Source organism: Mobula birostris, chromosome 22, assembly GCF_030028105.1.
Source record: "Mobula birostris isolate sMobBir1 chromosome 22, sMobBir1.hap1, whole genome shotgun sequence".
Lineage (NCBI taxonomy): Eukaryota > Metazoa > Chordata > Chondrichthyes > Myliobatiformes > Myliobatidae > Mobula > Mobula birostris.
In genome coordinates this window covers 983,042-1,005,838 of record NC_092391.1, presented here as the reverse complement: position 1 = coordinate 1,005,838, position 22,797 = coordinate 983,042, and the positions used below count along the sequence as shown (strand labels likewise).

At 43.4% G+C, this 22,797-nt stretch overlaps 1 protein-coding gene across 2 annotated transcripts in view; it reads right to left on the bottom strand.

Annotated features, from left to right (window-relative positions):
- The window catches only part of stxbp1a (syntaxin binding protein 1a), a 166,009-nt gene that overhangs the window by 40,391 nt on the left and 102,821 nt on the right, over window positions 1-22,797 (bottom strand). For both annotated transcript variants that reach the window (XM_072239885.1, XM_072239886.1), the window contains exons 9-13: window positions 11,370-11,500; window positions 7,837-7,944; window positions 5,001-5,061; window positions 1,626-1,691; window positions 1,356-1,436 (exon numbers count right to left, since the gene is read on the bottom strand). In XM_072239885.1, the coding sequence (XP_072095986.1) occupies window positions 1,356-1,436; window positions 1,626-1,691; window positions 5,001-5,061; window positions 7,837-7,944; window positions 11,370-11,500 (447 nt within the window). The remainder of the gene's footprint in view (window positions 1-1,355; window positions 1,437-1,625; window positions 1,692-5,000; window positions 5,062-7,836; window positions 7,945-11,369; window positions 11,501-22,797) is intronic.

The following is a 22,797-nucleotide window of genomic DNA, read 5'->3' as shown; positions in this document are numbered from 1 at the left end:
GAAGATCTGATGGACTGTTCAGCACAGACTAGATCAGCTGAAAGGTCTGTTTCTGTGCTCTTGTGCTCTAGAACTCTGTGACTGAGTTTGAAATCTACATTTGCTTTCAGAAATAGGGTCCTCATTTCTATCAACTGAGGAATGCTGAAAATTCCTTCCTTCAGTTAGTCCTGACGAAGGGTCTCGGCCTGAATCGTCGACTGCACCTCTTCCTAGAGATGCTGCCTGGCCTGCTGCGTTCACCAGCAACTTTGATGTGTGTTGAATGCTGAAAATTGTTTGAAACACAAATAGAGAGACGGGGTTGCTTGGTGCTGGTGTATGTGTAGCTTGGTGACATCCCCATTCTCACAGTTTGTACCCAGAGAAGGATTTGCAAAGTTTTAAATTAATATGAGGCAGGAGTGGATGTTGGATTCAGAGGCAGGATGCAAAATATTGTGTTGTACATTTCCTAGATTATATTTGTCACTTGTCCAGCCATTTCTATTCAAGTACCTGTCTAAATGCCTTTACAACATTTACATAATTTAAAACTCATTGGACAGGAACCCTGACAGGAAAAGCAGAGAGAGATATGGTTCTAATGAAGGCAAAAGGATTCGTGTAGATTGACATCATGGTTGTCATGGACACAGCAGGTCCGTTCCTGTGCTGTCCGATTCTATGATTTACGGGGATGAGGGAGATAACAGACTAAAAAAAAGATGAGTAATGATAGTGCTCCTGAACAATGGACATCATGATGCAGCTTAGCAAGGCTCCTAAATCTAAAGATATAAAGTAGTGTCATGCGCCCCGCACAAAGCTTAGTAATGAAATCACTGAGAGATCAGAAATATTGCCTGTTAGACTACACATAAGGACATGCACTATACTGTGCTTCCCTGAAATCCAAATAAGAGGCCACTGCCCAACCAGGTCTTAATTTTAATTCTCCATGTTGAAATTGATGAAAATTTTCTCTGATCTTACAGAATTGTATATTTGTTATATCTTATGTCATTCGTAAGGAGTGTTTTAAAATGCAATCGCATGGAAATAAATGCGAGCATTGTGATTCTCAGCATAATAACACAAGCAGCCAGGTACAGCCCCTTAAACAAAAGAAAATCTGCAGATGCTTGAAATCTGAGCAACACACACAAAATGCTGGAGGAACTCAGCAGGCCAGGCAACATCTAGGAATAAAGTACAGTCAACATTTGAACTGTACTTTTTTCCATAGATGCTGTCTGCCCTGCTGAGTTCCTCCAGCATTTTGTGTGTGTTGCACAGGTACAGCCCCTGGTGTCCTATAATACTCTCCTCTCCTGGTGAATAATCTGTGTGTGTCCCATGGTCTACAATCTCACCTGCTCAACTCGACATAGTTTATCCACAGTGCCCTGGTAGTGTTTCATACAGTCCTCAGCAAGGTGAAGATGTGTGGAATACTGAAAGTTAAAAATGGACATCATTTAATAGAATTAATGAAACTCTTTTATATAAACTTGCTCTAAATTTGTAGTATTTTCTTATATTACTATAAACATTGATTCATCAGTAATTGGTAAACTATATGGTACAAACATCAGATCCTCGAGCTGTTATTCTGCCAACGTTATTGTGGAGACCATGAGTACCTTACTGAGCTCCTTCTGGTACTGTGGCATCTTCTTCAGCATCTGTGACAAATCCCTCATGGTTGTCTGCAATGAAGACAAACGTTATTATTGAATGCGCACCAGCCACTGATGTCATTCACACACTGCTCTATGCAATGTGAAGATAATGGTCATAAATGTGTTTATCATCGTTGTGCTGAACAGTCTCATGTTCTATCATTTCCCTCATTTCTTCATCCCGTCTCATCTTTCAGAGCAAACTCACCAACTGTATGTAAACTGCAACTATGAGCCAGGATAGAACTGCAGGAATATTTCAGCATAAAATTCTACCCTAATGTTCACAACAAAGATCAGTCTATCCTGGAATTCAAGAGAGCTGATAGGTAGCTCAGAGCTCAAAATAAATACATTATTGGGAAAGCACCTCACAAAAGTGCACTTGTTAAATGCAAGCATACACACACACACACACACAGATACATGTGTGGATTCACACAGAAACATACATTCAGAGAGGCACACAAACACATATTTGTATAGGAACACAATATGTCTTCCTTAATAACCAAAATTTTACTGACCTTTGCCTTGAATAGACTCAGCAGCCATTCTATGCGGAGAATTCTGAAGTTTCCCCACCCTCTGGGTGAAGAAGTTTCTTCTCATCTTAGTCCTGAGTTGTTGACGAGATTGTAACCTGGGTTCTAGACTCCCAAATAGGGGCATTAACTGCATCAACCCTATCAAAGCCGCAAAGAGTTTTGGACTTTTCCAGGAATCATCTCATGCTATTTTAACCTTAAGATAACAAAGGCCTGTGAAAATCAAACAAACCTGCAGATGTTGGGCAACTGATGATGCTGGAAACACTCAGCAGGTCCGGCAGCATCTGTAGGACAAGTGGGACAATTAACATTTCAGATCAAAGACTCTTTGCCCAGGAACTAAAACATTAACTGCTTCTCTCTCCATGGATGCTGCCTGACCTGTTGACACTTCCAGCATTTTCTCCTTCCATACAGGTGCAGAGTGCTTAACTGCTCTAGAAATGACCAACTCATTGTCTGAGGATTCAATCTGTGAAACCCTTGTTGAATTTTGCCCCTCTATTCAGATTTCCAGATGTGGTCTCAGATGTGGACCCAATAAAATTCTGAAATCTTGATTTGTGTCTAAATCCTCCAACAATGGCCAATATACTATCTGCCTGCCTATCTGGTTGCAGGATGGCATGTTGATGTTCAATGACTCACCTAATAATTCATCTCTGAACATAACCTTTCAATTTCTCACCGTATAAAAGAAAATGTTAAAGTGGATGCTGTCAGATGCTTCCACCTGCCGTGTGCTCATTGTTTCATTCTGTGTGTCTCTATTCCCTTGACTTCTCTGAATCTTCCTCATGATTCAGTTTAGTATTATGGATTGGCTATACTCTCAGTGGATACTTTATCTCTTTCCAATATTTTTATTATTAATTTTACATATAAGAATACAGAGTACAAGAAAAAATATATAAGTGGATACTTTATCAGATACAGGAATGGAACCTGGTGTAGTCTTCTGCTGCTGTAGCCCATCCACTTCAAGGTTCGATGTGTTGTGAATTCAGAGACGCTCTTCTGCACATCACTGTTGTAACGTGTGGTTGATTGAGTTATTGTTGCCTTCCTGTCAGCTTGAACCAGTCTGGCCATTCTTCTCTGACCTCTCTCATTAACAAGGTATTTTCACCCACAGAACTACCGCTCGCTGATGCTTTTTTATTTTTCGCACTATTCTCTGTAAACTCTAGAGATGAGTGTGAAAATCTCCAGAGATCAGCAGTTTCTGAGTTACACAAACCACCCCATCTGGCACCAGCAATCATCCCATGGTCAAAGTCACTTAGATCATTCCTTCCCAATTGTGATCTTTAGTCTAAACAACAACTACACATCTTGACCATATCTACATGCTTTTATGCATTAAATTGCTGCCACGATTGGCTGATTAGATATTTGTATTAACCAGCAGGTGTACAGGCGTACCTAATCCCCTGACTTGAGTCACTGATCCAGATTGTGATGAACTGGGTCTCAGTACCAGACTCTGAGACATGCCACTAGTCATGGTTTCATGACCTGAAAATGATCTACGTCTGCATCTGTCCATTAGCCAATCCTCAGTCCACACCAGTATATTACCCCCACTATCAAAACTCTTGATTTAATAAAATTTTGTGGCAGCCGCTTTAGAATCTATAAAATTTATAAAAATAAATCTGCATATCCACCATTGCCTTCAAAACTCTCCATACACTTTCTGCATTGTTACTTTCCTCAGCTTCTTCATTCACTCTACACCTCGAGACCTCCACTGCTACAGGAGGGTAGCTGTGCCTAAACATATGACAGCCTCAAATGAAGTCGTGCAAACACACATGAACACAAACATACCCATACACAGGAGCACACATTTACATGTACACACATTTATGCTCAAAAGCACTTGCACTTTGGTGGGCATAATCACAGGTTTTAGTGAGTCCTGTTAGTAATATTGTGGTTACTCTTTTTTCATCATTCTAAAATAACAATTCCACTTACTTCTCAGTATAGTTTTCAGTTGTTAAGTGTACTATTACTGCACTTTGATTTAATTTTCTGACTATAATTGAAAACCAAGTCTCTGAGGCAGATGTAGGTGCCTTGTATAGAATGCTCTGCCACAGACTGCAGTGGAGACCAAGTCCATGGGTATATTCAAAGCAGAAGTTGATAGATTCCTAATTGGTTGGGCATCAAGGGATATGGTGAGATGGTAGGTGTATGGGATTGAATGTGATCCAGGATCAGCCATGATGAAATGATGGAACAGACTTGTGAGCTGAACAGCCTAATTCTGCTCCTATGTCTTATGGTCTTATGGTTTAAAACTGAGTAAATCAGATAAGGCAGGAGATACGAGTTTTCAAATCCAATCAAGATGAGCTTAGCCAGGTAAATATGTTGGAATAAATACAAGATCATAATTCCTAATCGTTTTTTTCTATGTATTCCATAAACATGTTCTCAAATGAACATGTAGGGAAACTGAAATAAAAATAACAAATGTTGAAAATACTCAGTAGGTTAGGCAGTATCTGTGGAAAGAGAAGCAAAGTTTTCATTTTAGGGTAAATCAGAAATGAATGGCTTTCCACAGAGATGCATCTCAACCTGTTGAGTATTCCCTGTGTTGTTCATGGTTTATATTTTAGATGAGACTTCGGACAGCCACGTCAGGCTGCTAGAATTATCAACTAGACAGCTGGTGTTTTGATATCCCAGTAAGAGTCTTGGATTCAGGAGACTGGTAAAGGAGATCAGAAATAAAGCAAAGACAAGGATCCAAACTGTCTGCACTAACCTTTTCTCCAGTTGCCATTCTCTTGCTTGAAGAAAAATCTTTCAATGACCGCGTGACTTCCCTGGAGAGAGAAAACTCAGTGTTTCAACAGGAATATACTGTACATAGCTGATGTGCTTCACAAAAACGGACACTTTTTCTCCCAACACATTCTGGAAAGTTGATTATTGAACGTAGCGCAGTTCAAACTTTGATCCCTTAGGCATATCGTCTATCAGTTCTGGATTCTGCCTTAAATAACTTGTCTCCATCTTCCAATCTTCCAGATCACTCAGGGAGCCTGGGTAGGGGCCGCTCCCAGCAGTTTCAGCCTCCTGTACACAGATGTGTGGAGACATCATTGGCTAATCAGTCTATCAGCAAGATTTTCAATTGTCTGTGTAACGACAGCCTGCCAGGACATGGGTTGTGAACATTGCTCTTCACTAGAATTAGAAAGACAATAGAATACTATAGCTACAGTACAGGCCCTTCGTCCCTCGATGTTGTGCCGACCCATATATTTTATTTTAAAAAAGAACTAAACCCACACTACCCAGCAACCCTCTATTTTTCTTTCAAACATGTGCCTGTCCAAGAGGCTCTTAAATACCCCTAATGTTTTAACCTCCACCACCATCCCTGGCAAGTCATTCCAGGCACCCACAACCCTCTGTGTAAAAAACTTACCCCTGATGCCCCCCCTAAACTTCCCTCCCTTAACTTTGTACATATGCCCTTTGGTGTTTGCTATTCGTGCCCTGGGAAACAAGTACTGGCTATCCACCCTAACTGTGCTTCTCATAATCTTGTAGACCTCTGTCAAGTCCCCTCTCATCCTTCTACACTCCAAAGAGAAAAGTCCCAGCTCTGCTAACCTTGCCTCATAAGACTTATTTTCCAATCCAGGCAATATCCTGGTAAATCTCCTCTGCACCCTCTCCATAGCTTCTACATCCTTCCTATAATGAGGTGACCAGAACTGAACACAATACTCTAAATGTGGTCTCACCAGAGATTTGTAGAGTTGCAACATGACCTCTCTACTCTTGAACTCAATCCCCCTATTAATGAAGCCTAGCATCCCATAGGCCTTCTTAACTATCCTATCAACCTGTGCAGCGACCTTGAGGGATGTATGGATTTGAACCCCAAAATCCCTCTGTTCATCCACACTCTTAAGTAACTGACCATTACCCCTGTACTCAGCCTTCAGTTTTGTCCTTCCAAAATGCATCACCTCACACTTATCCGGATTGAACTTCATCTGACACTTTTCTGCCCAACTCTGCATCCTGTCTATATCCTCTTGTAACCTTCAACAACCTACAGCTCCATCCACAACTCCTCCAATCTTTGTGTCATCCACAAACTTACTCACCCATCCTTCTACCTCTTCATCCAGGTCATTTATAAAAATCACAAAGAGCGGGGTCCCAGGACAGATCCTTGCGGCACTCCACTAGTCACCGACCTCCAGGCAGAATACTTTCCTTCCACTACTACCCTCTGCTTTCTTCCTGTAAGCCAATTTTTTATCCAAACAGCCAAGGTTCCACTGATCCCATGCCTCATGACTTTCTGGATGAGTCTCTCCTGGGGGACCTTGTCAAATGCCTTGCTAAAATCCATGTAGACCACATTTACCACCCTAACCTCATCAATTCCTTTTGTTATTCACAAAGAATATTTCTAGCATCAGGGAGGAGGTACAGGAGAGGAGCCTCACTCAACGATTCAGAAACAGCTTCTTTCCCTCCACCATCAGGTTTTTGAACAGTTCATGAACCCATGAACATACCTCACTACTCTTTTTCTTCACTATTAATTTATTTTATAAATTACTGTATGTTTAATTCTTTACATTGTACTGCTGTCACAAAACAACATAGGCCAGTGGAGGTGGTGGATGCAGGTTTGATTTCAATATTTGGATAGCCACATAGATCGAGGGGTATGGAGGACTATTGTCCAGGTATGGGTAGGTGGGATGGGCAGAATAACAGTTTGGCAGAGACTAGATGGGCCAAAGGGCCTGTTTCTGTGCTGTAGTGCTCTATGACACTATGAGTCAGTAATACTAAATTAACAAATTAAAAGTGCTCTAATGATGTCTCCTTGTATGGTGATGAAATATTTGCAAATGAATCGCCAAGATCGGAGAACAACTCAACCCAACCGGTAATAATAAAGTTGATTCTGAATAGGAGGTAAAGCTTTTGGCCAAACTGCTCCACGTTGGAATCCAGGCTTCATAGTGCTGCCCCACACAATGTACCACTGCCCTTCTGTCCAGTAGGAGCTTCCATTAAATGGAGTAATATTCATATATTTATATGCATTAAATATTCTTTTCTTCTATATTGATATTCTAAAGGATCAATATCCATATCTCATATGTGTGTGACTTTCTGCTGGTGTTTATGATTTACAATATTTTGCTGTTTTGGTACCTGGTTAGTTCTAGTTGCTGACATTGTGACAATGGCTGCCAGTTTGCAAGGGGGTTTCATAGGAAATCTTAAATACTGCTTTGTAACAAGTTTGCTCTACAGGCAGTAATTGTGAGTAAAATATCAGATTTCGGTGCAACCTCATTCTCTCTCTGAATGTACCATAAATCATGGAGTAGAGAGCACCCCTTCTACCAATTGTCTATCAGCTAGAATGAGTGCCAAAGTAACGTCTTTCAATTATTGAGGCATTTATAGTAAAGTTTAAAAGAATCTTCCATCATCACAAATGTGATACAAACTTTTTATAATATGGGTATAAATGGCAGAAAACATAAACAAATGAATAAATAGCAGCACCATAACCAGCCAAGAAAAGCAGAATGAAGTCCATAGTCACGTACTGAGACACCTCTGCAATGTGCTTATGACGGAGAGTGATCCAGAGATCATCATCCTCATCCAAAAGCACCTCCTTGACCCGGTTTTCACCAATCCCACTTGTTTCATACCTGAGGGACAGAAAAAGATCAAATGAAGTAGATAAAATGACTGCAATCGCCAGAATGCCTCCTGGGACTGTCTGTTACATCTCTCCAGGAGCAGTCCATACCATGCAATGCTAGGTACAAGATGATAAGAGGTATAGATCGAGTGAGCAGCCATAGACTTTCCTAAGGTGGAAATGGCTAATACCAGGGGCACAACTTGAAGGTGACTGGATGAAAATATAGGGAGAATATCAGAAGCAGATTTTTTTTTTTTACACAGTGAGTGGCGGGTGTGTGCAATGCCCTGCCAGGGTGGTGGTATAGGGAGATACATTTAGGGTATTTAAGAAAATCCTACATAGGCACCTGGATGATAGAGAAATGGAGGGTTATGTGGAGGGAAGGGATAGATTGATCTTAGAGTAGGTTAAAAGGTTGGCACAACATTGTGGGCTGAAGGGCCTGTATTATGCTGTAGTGTTTTATGTTGGGGATGGAGAGAAGTTCTCACATTGATACATTTATATAGCACCTCAACTCCACAAACTGTCCTCGGCACTGCACTGAAAAATTAATAACATTCATTGCCACACCATCTCAGAGCACAGTTAGCCATTGTTGGTTAGTGTTTCACTAATTATTTTCAGGAATTCTATGAAATGGTCTGGTAGTTGACTCTCAGCAATGAAGACTGAGGATGGGAAAAATGAAGTGAAGACTAAATGGCACATTGGGCTGATAACAAAAATGTAGCTGAGAACAGAAGTAGAGAAATTACAAGGTTTAAGAAGAAAATTCTGGGGCTCATGGCCTGACAGCTGGAGGTGAAGTCACTAACAGTGGAATAAGTTGTATAAAGAATGCACTGGAGGCCAAGAGGGATCACACGGGCTACTGGGGATAGAGAGGATTCCAAAGATGGGGAAAGAGTTGAAGACCACCAGAGATTTGAAAAAGATGATAATATTTAAAAAGGAGATAATATGTCAGAGATTATGTTTTTTTTTTTGGTTTTAAGCTGAACATAGGTGTAGAAGCAGCAAATTCATTAAGAGTAACACACACACACACATAAAGTGCTGGAGGAGGTCAAGTCGCATCTACAGAAATGAATAAACTTTCAGCGTTTCGGGCCAAGACCCTTCATCTGGACTGGAAAAGAAAGGTGGAGACTGTAGAATAAAAAGGTGGACGGTAGGAAAGGAGGATACTTAAAAGGTGAAAACTGAGAAAATGGTGCTAGTGCATTGTGCAGACACTGGTGGCTTCTTGCAGTTCATCCACAAAACAGTTTATTCTTCTTCTCATGTCTTTCCTTTCCTTTCAAGGGAGTTGGGGCTCCGTCGGAGTCCGTGAGCTACAGTTCAAACTTTATAAGCAGTGGATTTTCAGACTGGCTGTGCAGCCTAGTACTTCACTATCTCCAGGAACAGCCTAGAAGATGTGTGCCCTTGGGGAACGGCCCTGTGGATAACTCAGTTCCTCACCGATTTTGCCGACTGAGGAGTCATGTGAGGCAAAAACACGGAGAAGGCAGGTGGTTCGTTTGCTAATCACTGGCTGCTGTCAGAAGGTGGTCCCATACTCAAGCATTTGTTTTCGTGTTTTTTTTCTCTCTCTCTCTCACACACACACACAACAGGGGACTTGGAGAAGCAACGTGGAAGACTGCAACATAGGAACAGCAAGTTGCTGGGCTCCACTCTCGTTGTTGCAGGAGTGATATTCTCTCATTCATTCTCTCTCTCTCTCTCTCAAGTGCTGGGTTACGGGCTGTGGTTTTGATGGACTCTGGATCAAGGGCTCTTTAGGATGTTCATGGTGGGGGGGGGGGAGGTTCAATGCTTCTGCTGTTCCTTGTGTAAATGGAGGGAGGAGGGGGCTTTGGGGCTTTCAATATTTCTATCATACATTCTATAGGATTTCTTGTTTCATGGATGTCAGTAAAGAGTAAGAATTTCAGGATGTATACTGCATATATTCTCTGATACTAAAATGAACCTTTGATAGGTGAAGCCTAGGTGGGAAAGGTAAAGGGGTGGAGAGGAAAGAACCTGATAAGAGTGAACAGTAGACCATGGGAGAAAGGGAAGGAGTGGACCCAGTGGGAGGTGATAGGCAGGTGAGGAAAGATAAGAGGCTAGAGAGGGGAATAGAGGAGAAAAGGGGGAGGGAGATTTTTTTCTGGAAGTAAAATTCAATGTTCATGCCATCAGGGTGGAGGCTACCCAGATGGAGTATGAGATACTGCTCCTCCACCCTGAGTGTGGCCTGGGAAGGACGAGGGAAGGGGGAGGGAAGGAAAGGGAGAGGGAGGAAGGGAGAGAGGGAGGAGGAGAGGGGAGGGGCTGAGGGGGGAGGGAGGGAGAGGGAAGGAAGGAAGAAAGGAACAGAAAGAGGGAGGGAGGAGAGATAGAGGGGGAAGGAGGGGGGAGGAGAGAGAAGGGAGAGTGGGAGGGGTAGAGGGAGGGGAGGGAGGGAGAGGAAGAGAGGGAGTGGGAAGGGGAGAGGGAATAAAGGAAAGAGGAAGGAGGGAGAAGGGAGGGAGGGGAGGAAAGGTGAGAGTGGGACAGGGAGGGAAATAGAGAACAAGGAAGGGGAGGGAAGTAGAGGGAGGATAGAAAGGAGGGAAGGAGTTGGTGGAAGGGTGAGAGAGAGGGAAGGGGATGGAGGGAGGGATGAAGGGAGAGTTAGGGAAGGATGAACAGAGGGATAGAGAGGATGAGGAAAGGGAGCGAGTGGAAGGGAGGGGGATGAAGTGGTAGGAAGTTGAAGGTGAGGGGTGAGGGGTGAGGGAGAGAGAGAGAGAGGGAGGGAGAGGGAGGCAGACAGAGGGAGAGAGAAGGAAGGAGGGAGGGGGAGGGAGTGTGAGAGGGAGCTTTATTTTATCATGTTTCTTTGTTCTTTTGCTTGGACGTTGCCCATAAATTGGGTTTGGGTAGCTCTGTGCCTGCCCAAATGAGGGTTACAAAGGTTTTTAAGGTACATTTAATGTCAGAGAAATGTATATAATATACATTCTGAAATGCTTTTCAGCAAAGTACCAAAATGAATATAATTAGGCTGTTCTACCCAGTGCTGGGTGACAACAAGGAGATTTCCAACCAGACAGAAAGAATGACAAATTGAGGTAAAGAGAATATGAGCTATTATTTGGTATCTGCAGTGTCCTCACTTTCAGCAGGATCTATCAGGGCTGGCATTGGTTACAAATGGAAAATGCATTACAGTATAAGTAACTTCTATGAGGAGTTAAGACATAATTAATGGCATCTTATTTTAAAAATAAAGCTACAGATTATGATGTGTTGTGGGGGACAATGTTGTCAATGTTAAAATGGGTAATGATCAGCATTAGCCTGAACTGGGTGTTGTTCTAAATCTCACTGATATTAGTTTACATTTCTGGTGTGAATGGTAATTGGAAAAGGAAGGGTATCTCTCACTTGTAAACATCATTTTCAACCGGCAGCAAATCGTAGGCCATGGCCTGGAACGTCAGCTCGTGGAGAACTGGAGATGCTGGGTCAAATCCACGATCTATTATCAACAGTTGTGACCGGGCTTTATCAGGACCCTGAAATCACATTTGTTTTAGGAAACAGATTCAAGTTAGATAGCCTCAAGTTCATTTAACAATTGTACAAAATTATTAAACAGAATTCGAAATTGCTGTAGGCACCATCTGCCACCAAGCGGCAGAGCTGAAGTTTCAGATCAAAGATACTTCATCAGACTTGCCAGCTCCCCAACACTGGTTCATTATCACAAGCTCACTATCACTGGCTTACTAACACTGGTTCACTAACACCACTTATACCAGCTCACTAGTGCCAACTCTCTAACATTAGCTCACTAATACTAGTCCACCAACTCCAGGTCACTAACGCCAGTCACTTATACCAGCTCACTAATGCCAACTCTCTAATACTAGCTCACCAACTCTAACTAACTCTGACTCACCAACTCTGGCTCACTAACACCAACTCACTAACTCTAGCTCACTAATGCCAGTCACTAACACTGCTCATTAACACCACCTCACTAACGCTGGCTCACTAACACCAGCTCACTGACACTGCTCACTAATGCTGGCTCACTAACACCAACTCACTAATTCCAGCTCACTAACACTAGCTAACTAAGCTGGTTCACTAACTATCTCAGAATAGTAGTAAAAGCATCAGTACTTCTCACCGAATAAACATTGAACAATGTGCCAACAGACTGAAACATTCTCTTTTCCTCAATCAAACCCTCTGAAGTCAGCAGTACCACTGAAATGAAGATTCAAGATTCAAGATAGTTTCATGTCATTTCCAGTACACCAAAGTAAAGAACAAAATAATTGTTACTCCAGATCTGATGCAGCACAAAAAAAACACAATAGGACAATAAGATAAATACCACAATAATAATAACACACAATATAAATACATAAGATAGCTCATATACGGAGATTGATTGTATGTCCATAAAGTGATGCTAGTCTGTACACAAGGTGACTGATGGGAACTAATAAAGCAGTGGTGGAGTTAGTGAGTGGAGGTGTTGATCACCTTTACTGCTTGGGGAAAGTAACTGTTTTTGAGTATGGTGGTCCTGGCTTGGATGCTACATAGCCTCCTCCTAATGGGAGTGGGACAAACAGTTCATGAACAGACTGTGTGGGATCCTTCATGATGTTACTAGCCTTTTTCCAGCACCTCTCTGCATATTCAGCATGTCCTTGATGGTGGGTAGGCTGGTATTGATAATGCGTTAGTCAGTTTTAGCTAACTGTCGATGAGCCTTCCTGTCTACTGCAGTACAATTTCCAGACCAATCAATGATGCAGTTTGCAGGATGCTCTCAACTACACAATGATGTGAGTATGGATGTTCAAAGTCCAGCTCTCTTCAGCCTCCTTGGAAAGAAGAGGCACTGATGAGCTTTCTTGACTGTGTAGGATGGCTCCATAAGAAGTTGTGTGTGATGTGCACTCCCAGGAGTTGCAAACTGTTTGCCGTTTCCACTGTGGTGCCATCGGCATAAAAAGGTGTGTGAGAGGTGTGAGTCCTCCTGAAGACAATAAGCATTTCCTTTGTCTCCTCCACAATCTCCATCAGCACAGGTTCACCACAGGTTGTATGTTAGTCCTCTCCTCTATTTGATTTATATAAGGATCCGTTAGTCTCGTGAGACCATGGATTTGCGCCTTGGAAGGTTTCCAGGGCGCAGGCCTGGGCAAGGTTGTTTGGAAGTCCGGCAGTTGCACATGCTGCAAGTCTCCCCTTTCCACGCCACCGATGTTGTCCAAGGGAAGGGCACTAGAGCCGATACAGCTTGGCACCGGTGTCATTGCAGAGTAATGTGTGATTAAGTGCCTTGCTCAAGGACACACACGCTGCCTCAGCTGAAGCTCGAGCTAGCGACCTTCAGATCACTAGATGAATGCCTTCACCACTTGGCCACGTGCCAACCTATTGATTTGAATTTGATTTACACTTATAACTATATGGCTAAGTACAGCTCCAATGCCATATTTAAGTTGGCTGACAACTTAGATTGAGTCAAAGGTGGTGATGAATCAGCATATAGGAGGGAGATTGAAAATCTGGCTGAGTGGTGCCACAACAACAACCTCTCAATCAATGTCAGCAAGACCAAGGAGCTGAATATTGACTTCAGGAGGAGGAAACCAGAAGTCAATGAGCCAGTATTCATCAGGAAATCAGAGGCGGACTGGGTCAACAACTTTAAATTCCTTGCCTCCCCACCATTGAGCACACTGATGCAAGAAAGCAGCATCCATCATCAGGAATTCCCGCCACCCAAGTCACGCTTTCTTCTCGCTGCTATCATCAGGAACCCCAGCACTCACACCACCAGATTCAGGAGCAGTTATTACCCCTCAACCATCAACCTCCTGAACCAAAGGGGATAACTTCACTCAACTTCACTTGCCCATCACTGAACTGTTCCCACAACCTACAGATTCACATTTAAAGTCACATCTTATGCTCTTGATCATCATTGGTTACATTTTATTTTATTTTCTTTCTCTCTCTTTTTGTACTTGCACAGTTGGTTCTCTTTTGCACACTGGTTATCTGCCCTGTTGGTGCAGTCTTTCATTAATTCTATCATGCATTGAGTATGTCTACAAAAAATGAATCAGGATTCTATATAAAACCATAAGACCAGAAGATACAGGAGCAAAATTAGGCCATTTGGCCCATCAAGCCCACTCTGCCTTTTCACCATGGCCAATTCAATTTTCTTCTTAAGTCTCAATCTGCTGCCTTCATAGTCACACTTTATTGGTCCCGGGGGAAATTGGTTTTCGTTACAGTTGCACCATAAATAATAAATAGTAATAAAACCATAAATAGTTAAATAGTAATATGTAAATTATGCCAGGAAATAAGTCCAGGACCAGCCTATTGGGGGGGTGTCTGACCCTCCAAGGGAGGAGTTGTAAAGTTTGATGGCCACAGGCAGGAATGACTTCCTATGACGCTCAGCGTTGCATCTCGGTGGAATGAGTCTCTGGCTGAATGTACTCCTGTCCCCACCCAGTACATTATGCAGTGGATGGGAGACATTGTTCAAGATGGCATGCGACTTGGACAGCATCCTCTTTTCAGACACCACCGTCAGAGGGTCCAGTTCCATTCCCATAACATCACTGGCCTTACGAATGAGTTTGTTGATTCTGTTGGCGTCTGCTACCCTCAGCCTGCTGCCCCAGCACACAACAGCAAACATGATAGCACTGGCCACCACAGACTCGTAGAACATCCTCAGCATCATCCGGCAGATGTTAAAGGACCTCAGTCTCCTCAGGAAATAGAGACGGCTCTGATCCTTCTTGTAGACAGCCTCAGTGTTCTTTGACCAGTCCAGTTTATTGTCAACTCGTATCCCTAGGTATTTGTAATCCTCCACCATGTCCACCCTGACCCCCTGATGGAAACGGGTCACCGGTACCTTAGCTCTCCTCAGATCTACCACCAGCTCCTTAGTCTTTTTCACATTAAGCTGCAGATAATTCTGCTCACACCATGTGACAAAGTTTCCTACCATAGCCCTGTACTCAGCCTCATCTCCCTTGCTGATGCATCCAACTATGGCAGAGTCATCCGAAAACTTCTGAAGGTGACAAGACTCTGTGCAGTAGTTGAAGTCCGAGGTGTAAATGGTGAAAAGAAAGGGAAACAAGACAGTCCCCTGTGCTGCTGATCACTCTGTCAGACATATCCCTTCATGTCCTGACCAATCAAGAATCTATCAACCTCTACCTTAAACATACATGAAGTAACCGTCAGGAGAAATGGAAATAGGCATTTAGAGCAGAGCACCCCTGTGGCCATTCCCCTCAAAAACAAGTATACTGCTTTGGATACTTTTGTAGGGAATGACCTCCCGGGAGAATGCCACGGCGAATGGGTTACAGGCACTGACCATGGGTCTGTGGTGTGTGGTGCTAAAGGGAAAGAGAGAGAAGAATGGAGTGGTAGTGATAGAGGACTCAATCATGAGAGGAAAAGACAGGAGATTCTGTGGACGTGAATGGGACACCCAGATGGTATGTTGCCTCCTTGGTGCCAGGGTCAGGGATGTCTCAGATCACATCCACAACATTTTGGAGAGGGAAGGGGAGCAGCCAGATGTCTTGATACGTATTGGTACCAATGACATTGGAAGGCAAAGCAATGAGGTCCTGAAAAGAGAACTTACAAAGCTAGGTAGAAAGCTGAGAAGCAGGACCTCCCGGGTAGCAATTTCTGGATTGCCGCCAGTGAGGGTAGAAACAGGATGATTTGGCAAATAAATGCATGGCTGAGAAGCTGGTGCAGGGGGCAAGGCTTCAGGTTCTTGGATCATTGGGATCTCTTCTGGGGGAGGTATGACCTGTTCAGAAGTGACTGGTTGCACCTAAACCAGAGGGGGACCGATATTCTCGGGGGCACGTTTGTTAGAGCTGTTGGGGAGGGTTTAAGCTAACTTGGTAGGGGGTGGGAACTGGAGTGGATTCAGGACAGGACAGATCGTAAAAATGTAAAGATAGCATGTAGTCAGATTGTCAGGAAGGGCAGGCAGTGATGGGAGTTAGTTGCAGCCAAGCAGTGATGGGAGTTAGTGCAGCCAACAGGCTGAGTAACAAATCATTAGGGATGCAGAATCAGAAAGGATAGCAAATACTAATGGCCATCACCGAATCATGGCTGAAGGATGGTTGTAGTTAGGAGCTGAATGTCCAAGGTTACACATTATATCGGAGGGATAGGAAAGGAGGCAGAGGGGGTGGTGTGGCTCTACTGGTAAAGAATGGCATCAAATCAGTAGAAAGATGTGACATAGGATCGGAAGATGTTGAATCCTTGTGGTTGAGTTAAGAAACTTCAAGGGTAAAAGGATGTTGGTGGCATTTATATACAGGCCTCCCAACAGTGGCTGGGAGGTGGATCACAGGTTACAACAGGAAATAGAAAAGGCGAGTCGAAAGGGTAATGTTATGGTAGTCATGGAAGATCTTAACACGCAGGTCAATTGGGAAAATCAGGTTGGTAATGGACCTGAATAGACTGAGTTTGTTGAATGCCTAAGAGATGGCTTTTTAGAGCAGTTTGTTGTTGAGCCTACCAGGATTGAGTGTTATGTAATGAACTGGAGGCAATTAGGTAAAAGAACCCTTGGGAACCAGCAAACACGAGGAATTCTGCAGATGCTGGAAATTCAAGCAACACACATCAAAGTTGCTGGTGAACGCAGCAGGCCAGCTGGAAATTCAAGCAACACTTCTCAAACTTCCGCACCTTATATTCCGCCTGGGTAGCCTCCAACGTGATGGAATGAATATTGACTTCTCAAACTTCCGTTAATGCCCCACCTCCCCCTCGTACCCCATCCGTTATTTATTTATATACACACATTCTTTCTCTCTCTCTCTCTCTCTCTCTCCTTTTTTTCCCCTCTGTCCCTCTCACTATACCCCTTGCCTATCATCTGGGTTTCCCCCCCCTCCCCCTTTTCCTTCTCCCTGGGCCTCCTGTCCCATGATCCTCTCATATCCCTTTTGCCAATCAACTGTCCAGCTCTTGGCTCCATCCCTCCACCTCCTGTCTTCTCCTATCATTTCCGATCTCCCCCTCCCCCTCCCACTTACAAATCTCTTACTAGCTCTACTTTCAGTTAGTCCTGACGAAGGGTCTTGGCCTAAAACGTCGGCTGTACCTCTTCCTAGAGATGCTGCCTGGCCTGCTGCGTTCACCAGCAACTTTGATGTGTGTTGCTTGGGAACCAGCGATCACAATATGATTAAGTTCAACTTGAAATTTGATAGGGAGAAAGTAAGGTCTGATGTAGCAGTATTTCAGTGAAGTAAGGGAAATTACAGTGGTATGAGAGAGGAGTTGGCCAAAGTAAATTGGAAGGAGCTGCTGGCAGGCGCGCATTTCTGGGAAAAATGAAAAAGGTGCAGGGCATGTGTATTTCAAAAATGAAGAAATACTCAAATGGTAAAATAGTACAACCGTGGCTGACAAGGGAAGCCAAAGTTATTGTGAAAGCAAAAGAAAAGGCCTACAACAAAGCAAAAGTTAGTGGGAAGATAGAGGATTGGGAAGTTTTTAAAAACCTACAGAGAGCAACTAAAAAAATTATTAGAAGGGAAAAGATGAAATGTAAAAGCAAGTTAGCAAATTTTATCAATGTGGATAGTAAAAGTTTTTTCAAGTATTCTAAAAATAAAAGATAATGAGAGTGGAGAGTGGACCGCTAGAAAATGAGGCAGGAGAAATAATAACAGGGGACAAGGAGATGGCTGATGAACTAAATAAATATTTTGTGTCAGGCTTCACTGTGGAAGACACTAGCAGTATGCCTGATGTTGTAGTGTTTGAAAGAAGAGAAGTGGGTGCAGTTACTGTTACAAGAGAGAGGGTGTTCAAAAAGTTGAAAGACTTAAAGGTACGTAAGTCACCCAGACGAGAGGAACTACACACTAGAGCTCTTAAAGAAGTAGCATTAGAGATTTGTGGTGGCATTAGAAATGATCTTTCAAAAATCACTGGGCTCTGGCATGGTGCCAGAGGACTGGAAAATTGCAAATGTTACTCTACTCTTCAAGAAAGGAAAAAGGCAGCAGAAAGGAAATTATAGATCAGTTAGCCTGACCTCAGTGGTTGGGAAGATGTTGGAGTCAATTGTTAAGGATGAGATAATGGAGTACTTGGTAACACAGGACAAGCTAGTACAAAGTCAGCATGGTTTCCTTCAGGGAAAATCCTGCCTGACAAACCTGTTGGATTTCTTATAGGAGATTACAAGCAGGGTAGATAAAGGGGATGCAGTGGATGTTGTATATTTGGATTTTCAGAAGGCCTTTGACAAGGTGCCACACGTGAGGCTGCTTACCAAGTTAAGAACTCATGGTATTACAGGAAAGTTAATAACATGGTTAGAGCATTGGCTGATTGGTAGCAGGCAGCGAATGGGAATAAAAGGACCCTTTTCTGGTTGGCTGCCAGTAACCAGCGGTATTCCGCAGGGTTCAGTGTCAGGACCACTTCTTTTTATGCTGTATATAAGTGATTTAGATGATGGAATAGATAGCTTTGTTGCAAAGTTTGCAGATGATATGAAGATTGGTGAAGGGGCAGGTAGTGTTGAGGAAACAGGTAGGATGCAGAAGGACTTAGACAAATTTGGAGAAGGGGCAAGAAAGTGGCAAATGAAATACAATGTTAGAAAATGCATGGTCATGTGCTTTGGTAGTGGAAATAAATGTGCAAACTATTTTCTAAACGGGCAGAAAATCCAAAAATCTGAGATGTAGAGGGACTAGGGAGTCTATGTGCAGAACACTGAAGATTAACTTGCAGGTTGAGTCGGTGGTGAGGAAGGCAAATGTCATGTTAGCATTCATTTCAAGAGGTCTAGAATACAACAGCAAAGATGTGAGGCTTTATAAGGCACTGGTGAGGTCTCACCATGAGTATTGTGAACAGTTTTGGGCTCCTCATCTGAGAAAAGATGTGCTGGCATTGGAGAGGGTTCAGAGGAGGTTCACAAGGATGATTCCGGGAATGAAAGGGTTATCACACGAGGAACGTTTAATGGCTCTGGGTCTGTACTCGCTGGAATTCAGAAGGAGGAGGGGGGATCTCACTGAAACCTTTCAAACGTTGAAAGGCCCAGACAGAGTAGATGTGGAAAGGATGTTTCTCATGGTGGGAGAGTCTAGGACAAAGGGGCACAGCCTCAGGATAGAGGGGCAAACTTTCAAAACAGAGATGCAGAGAAATTTCTTCAGCCAAAGGGTGGTGAATTTGTGGAATTCGTTGCCACATGCAGCTGTGGAGGCCAGATCACTGGGTGGATTTAAGGCATAGATTGATAGGTTCTTGATTGGACATGGCATCAAAGGTTACTAGGAGAAGGCACATAACTGGGGTTGAGGAAAAAAAAATGATCAGCCATGATTGAATAGCGGAGCAGACTCAATGGGCTAGATGACCTAATTCTGTTCCTATGTCTTATGGTCTTATAGACATGGCATCCACAATGGCCTATGGCAACAAATTCCACAGATTCCCCACACACTGGGGTATGTTTCGGGGTAAGGATGAATTGTACAAAAGGAACAGGTTGCACCTTAATAGACGGGGGAACCAGCATTCTGGCAGGCAGGTTTGCCATTGCAACACGGGTGTGTTTAGACTAAGTTGTTGGGGTGGGGGGAAGGGGACGAACTGGAAATATAAGGATGGAGTTAAAGGGAATGTGAGAATAAAAGTTAAGAAAGACAACAGAATCAACGGAGCAGAAAGCTCAAAAAGGGATCATACAGTATGGCCAAGTGAAATAGGGATTGATATGGGAGGTGAGGGGAGTAATGAATTAAAAGTATTGTATATGAATGCACGGAGTATAAGAAATAAAGTGGATGGGCTTGAGGCACAGCTGGAAATTGGTCAGTGTGATGTTGTGGGAATAACAGAGACATGGCTTCAAGTGGACAGGGCCTGGGAAATGAATATTCAAGGTATACGTCGTATCGAAAGGACAGACTGATAGGCAGAGGGGGTGGGGTTGCTCTGTTGGTGAGGAATGATATTCAGTCCCCTGCGAGGGGGGACATAGAATCAGGAGACGTAGAGTCAGTATGGATAGAACTGAGAAATTCTAAGGGTAGAAAGACCCGAACGGGAGTTATCTACAGGCCCCCAAACAGTAGTCTGGATGTAGAGTGTAAGTTGAATCAAGAGTTAAAATTGGCATGTAGCAAAGGTAATGCTACAGCTGTTATGGGGGATTTCAACATGCAGGTAGACTGGAGGAATCAGGTTGGTACTGGACCCCAAGAAAGGGAGTCTGTGGAGTGCCTCCGAGATGGATTCTTAGAACAGCTTGTACTGGAGCCTACCAGAGAGAACGCAATTCTAGATTTAGTGTTGTGCAGTGAACCGGATTTGATCAGGGACCTCAAGGTAAAGGAGCCATTAGGAGGCAGTGACCATAATATGATAAGTTTTAATCTACAAATTGAGAGAGAGAAGGAAAAATCAGAAGTGTCAGTATTACAGTTGAACAAAGGGAACTATGGAGCTATGGGGGAGGAGCTGGCCAAAGTTCAATGGAACAATACCCTAGCAGGGATGACAGTGGAACAACACTGGCAGGTATTTCTGGGAATAATGCAGAAGGTGCAGGATCAGTTCATTCCAAAGAGGAAGAAAGATCCTAAGGGGAGTAAGGGGAGGCCATGGCTGACAAGGGAAGTAAAGGACAGTATTAAGATAAAAGAGAAGAAGTATAACATAGCAAAGATGAGTGGGAAGCCGGAGGATTGGGAAACTTTTAAAGAGCAACAGAAGGTAAATAAAAAGGCAATATGCAGAGAAAAAAATGAGGTACGAAGGTAAACTAGCCAAGAATATAAAGGAGGATAGTAAAAGCTTCTTTAGGTATGTGAAAAGGAAAAAAAAATTTAAGACCAAAATTGGGCCCTTGAAGACAGAAAAGGGTGAATTTATTATGGGGAACAAGGAAATGACAGATGAGTTGACCAGGTACTTTGGATCTGTCTTCACCAGGGAAGACACAAACAATCTCCCAGATATAATAGTGGCCAACGGACCTTGGGTAATGGATGAACTGAAGGAAATTTATATTAGGCAGGAAATGGTGTTGGATAGACTGTTCGGTCTGAAGGCTGGTAGGTCCCCGGGATCTGATGGTCTGCATCCCAAGGTACTTAAGGAGGTGGCTTCAGAAATCGTGGATACATTGGTAATCATTTTCCAATGTTCTATAGATCCAGGATCAGTTCCTGTGGATTGGAGGGTGGCTAATGTTGTCCCACTTTTCAAGAAAGGAGGGAGAGAGAAAACAGGGAATTATAAACCGGTTAGCCTCATGTCAGTGGTGGGAAAGATGCTGGAGTCAATTATAAAAGAGGAAAGTATGACACATTTGCATGGCAGTAAAAGGCTAGGTCCAAGTCATCATGGATTTACGAAGGGGAAATTCTGCTTGACTAATCTTCTGGAATTTTTTGAGGATGTTACTATGAAAATGGACAAGGGAGAGCCAGTGGATGTAATGTACCTGGACTTTCAGAAAGCCTTTGATAAAGTCCCACATAGGAGATTAGTGGGCAAAATTAGGGCACATGGTATTGGGGGCAGAGTACTGACATGGATTGAAAATTGGCTGGCTGACAGGAAACAAAGAGTAGCAATTAACCGGTCCCTTTCAGAATGGCAGGCGGTGACCTGTGGGGTACCGCAGGGTTCAGTGCTGGGACTGCAAATATACATGAATGATATAGATGAAGGGATTAAAAGTAACATTAGCAAATTTGCAGATGACACAAAGCTGGGTGGCAGTGTGAAATGTGAGGAGGATGTTATGAGAATGCAGGGTGACTTGGATAGGCTGGGTGAGTGGGCGGATGCATGGCAGATGCAGTTTAATGTGGATAAATGTGAGGTTATCCACTTTGGTGGTAAGAACAGGAAGGCAGATTATTATCTAAATGGAGTCAAGTTAGGAAAAGGGTAAGTACAACGAGATCTAGGTGTTCTTGTACACCAGTCACTGAAAGCAAGCATGCAGGTACAGCAGGCAGTGAAGAAAGCTAATGGCATGCTGGCCTTCATAACAAGGGGAATTGAGTATAGGAGCAAAGAGGTCCTTCTGCAGCTGTACAGAGCCCTGGTGAGACCACACCTGGAGTACTGTGTGCAGTTTTGGTCTCCAAATTTGAGGAAGGACATTCTTGCTATTGAGGGAGTGCAGTGTAGGTTCACAAGGTTAATTCCTGGGATGGCGGGACTGTCATATGTCGAAAGATTGGAGCAACTGGGCTTGTATACTCTGGAATTTTTAGAAGGATGAGAGGGGATCTGATTGAAACATATGATTATTAAGGGATTGGACACGCTGGAGGCAGGAAGCATGTTTCTGCTGATGGGTGAGTCCAGAACCAGAGGCCACAGTTTAAGAATAAGGGGTAGGCCATTTAGAATGGAGTTGAGGAAAAACTTTTTCACCCAGGGGGTGGTGGATATGTGGAATGCTCTGCCCCAGAAGGCAGTGGAGGCCAAGTCTCTGGATGTTTTCAAGAAAGAGATGGATAGAGCTCTTAAAGATAGCGGAATCAAAGGTTATGGGGATAAGGCAGGAACTGGATACTGATTGTGGATGATCAGCTATGATCACAGTGAATGGCGGTGCTGGCTCGAAGGGTCGAATGGCCTACTCCTGCACCTATTGTCTATTGTCTATTCAGCACTCCCTGGCTTAAGAAGTTCCTCCTCATCTCTGTTCTAAAAGGCTGCCTCTCTATTCTGAGGCTGTGTCCTCTGGCCTTAGACTCTCCCA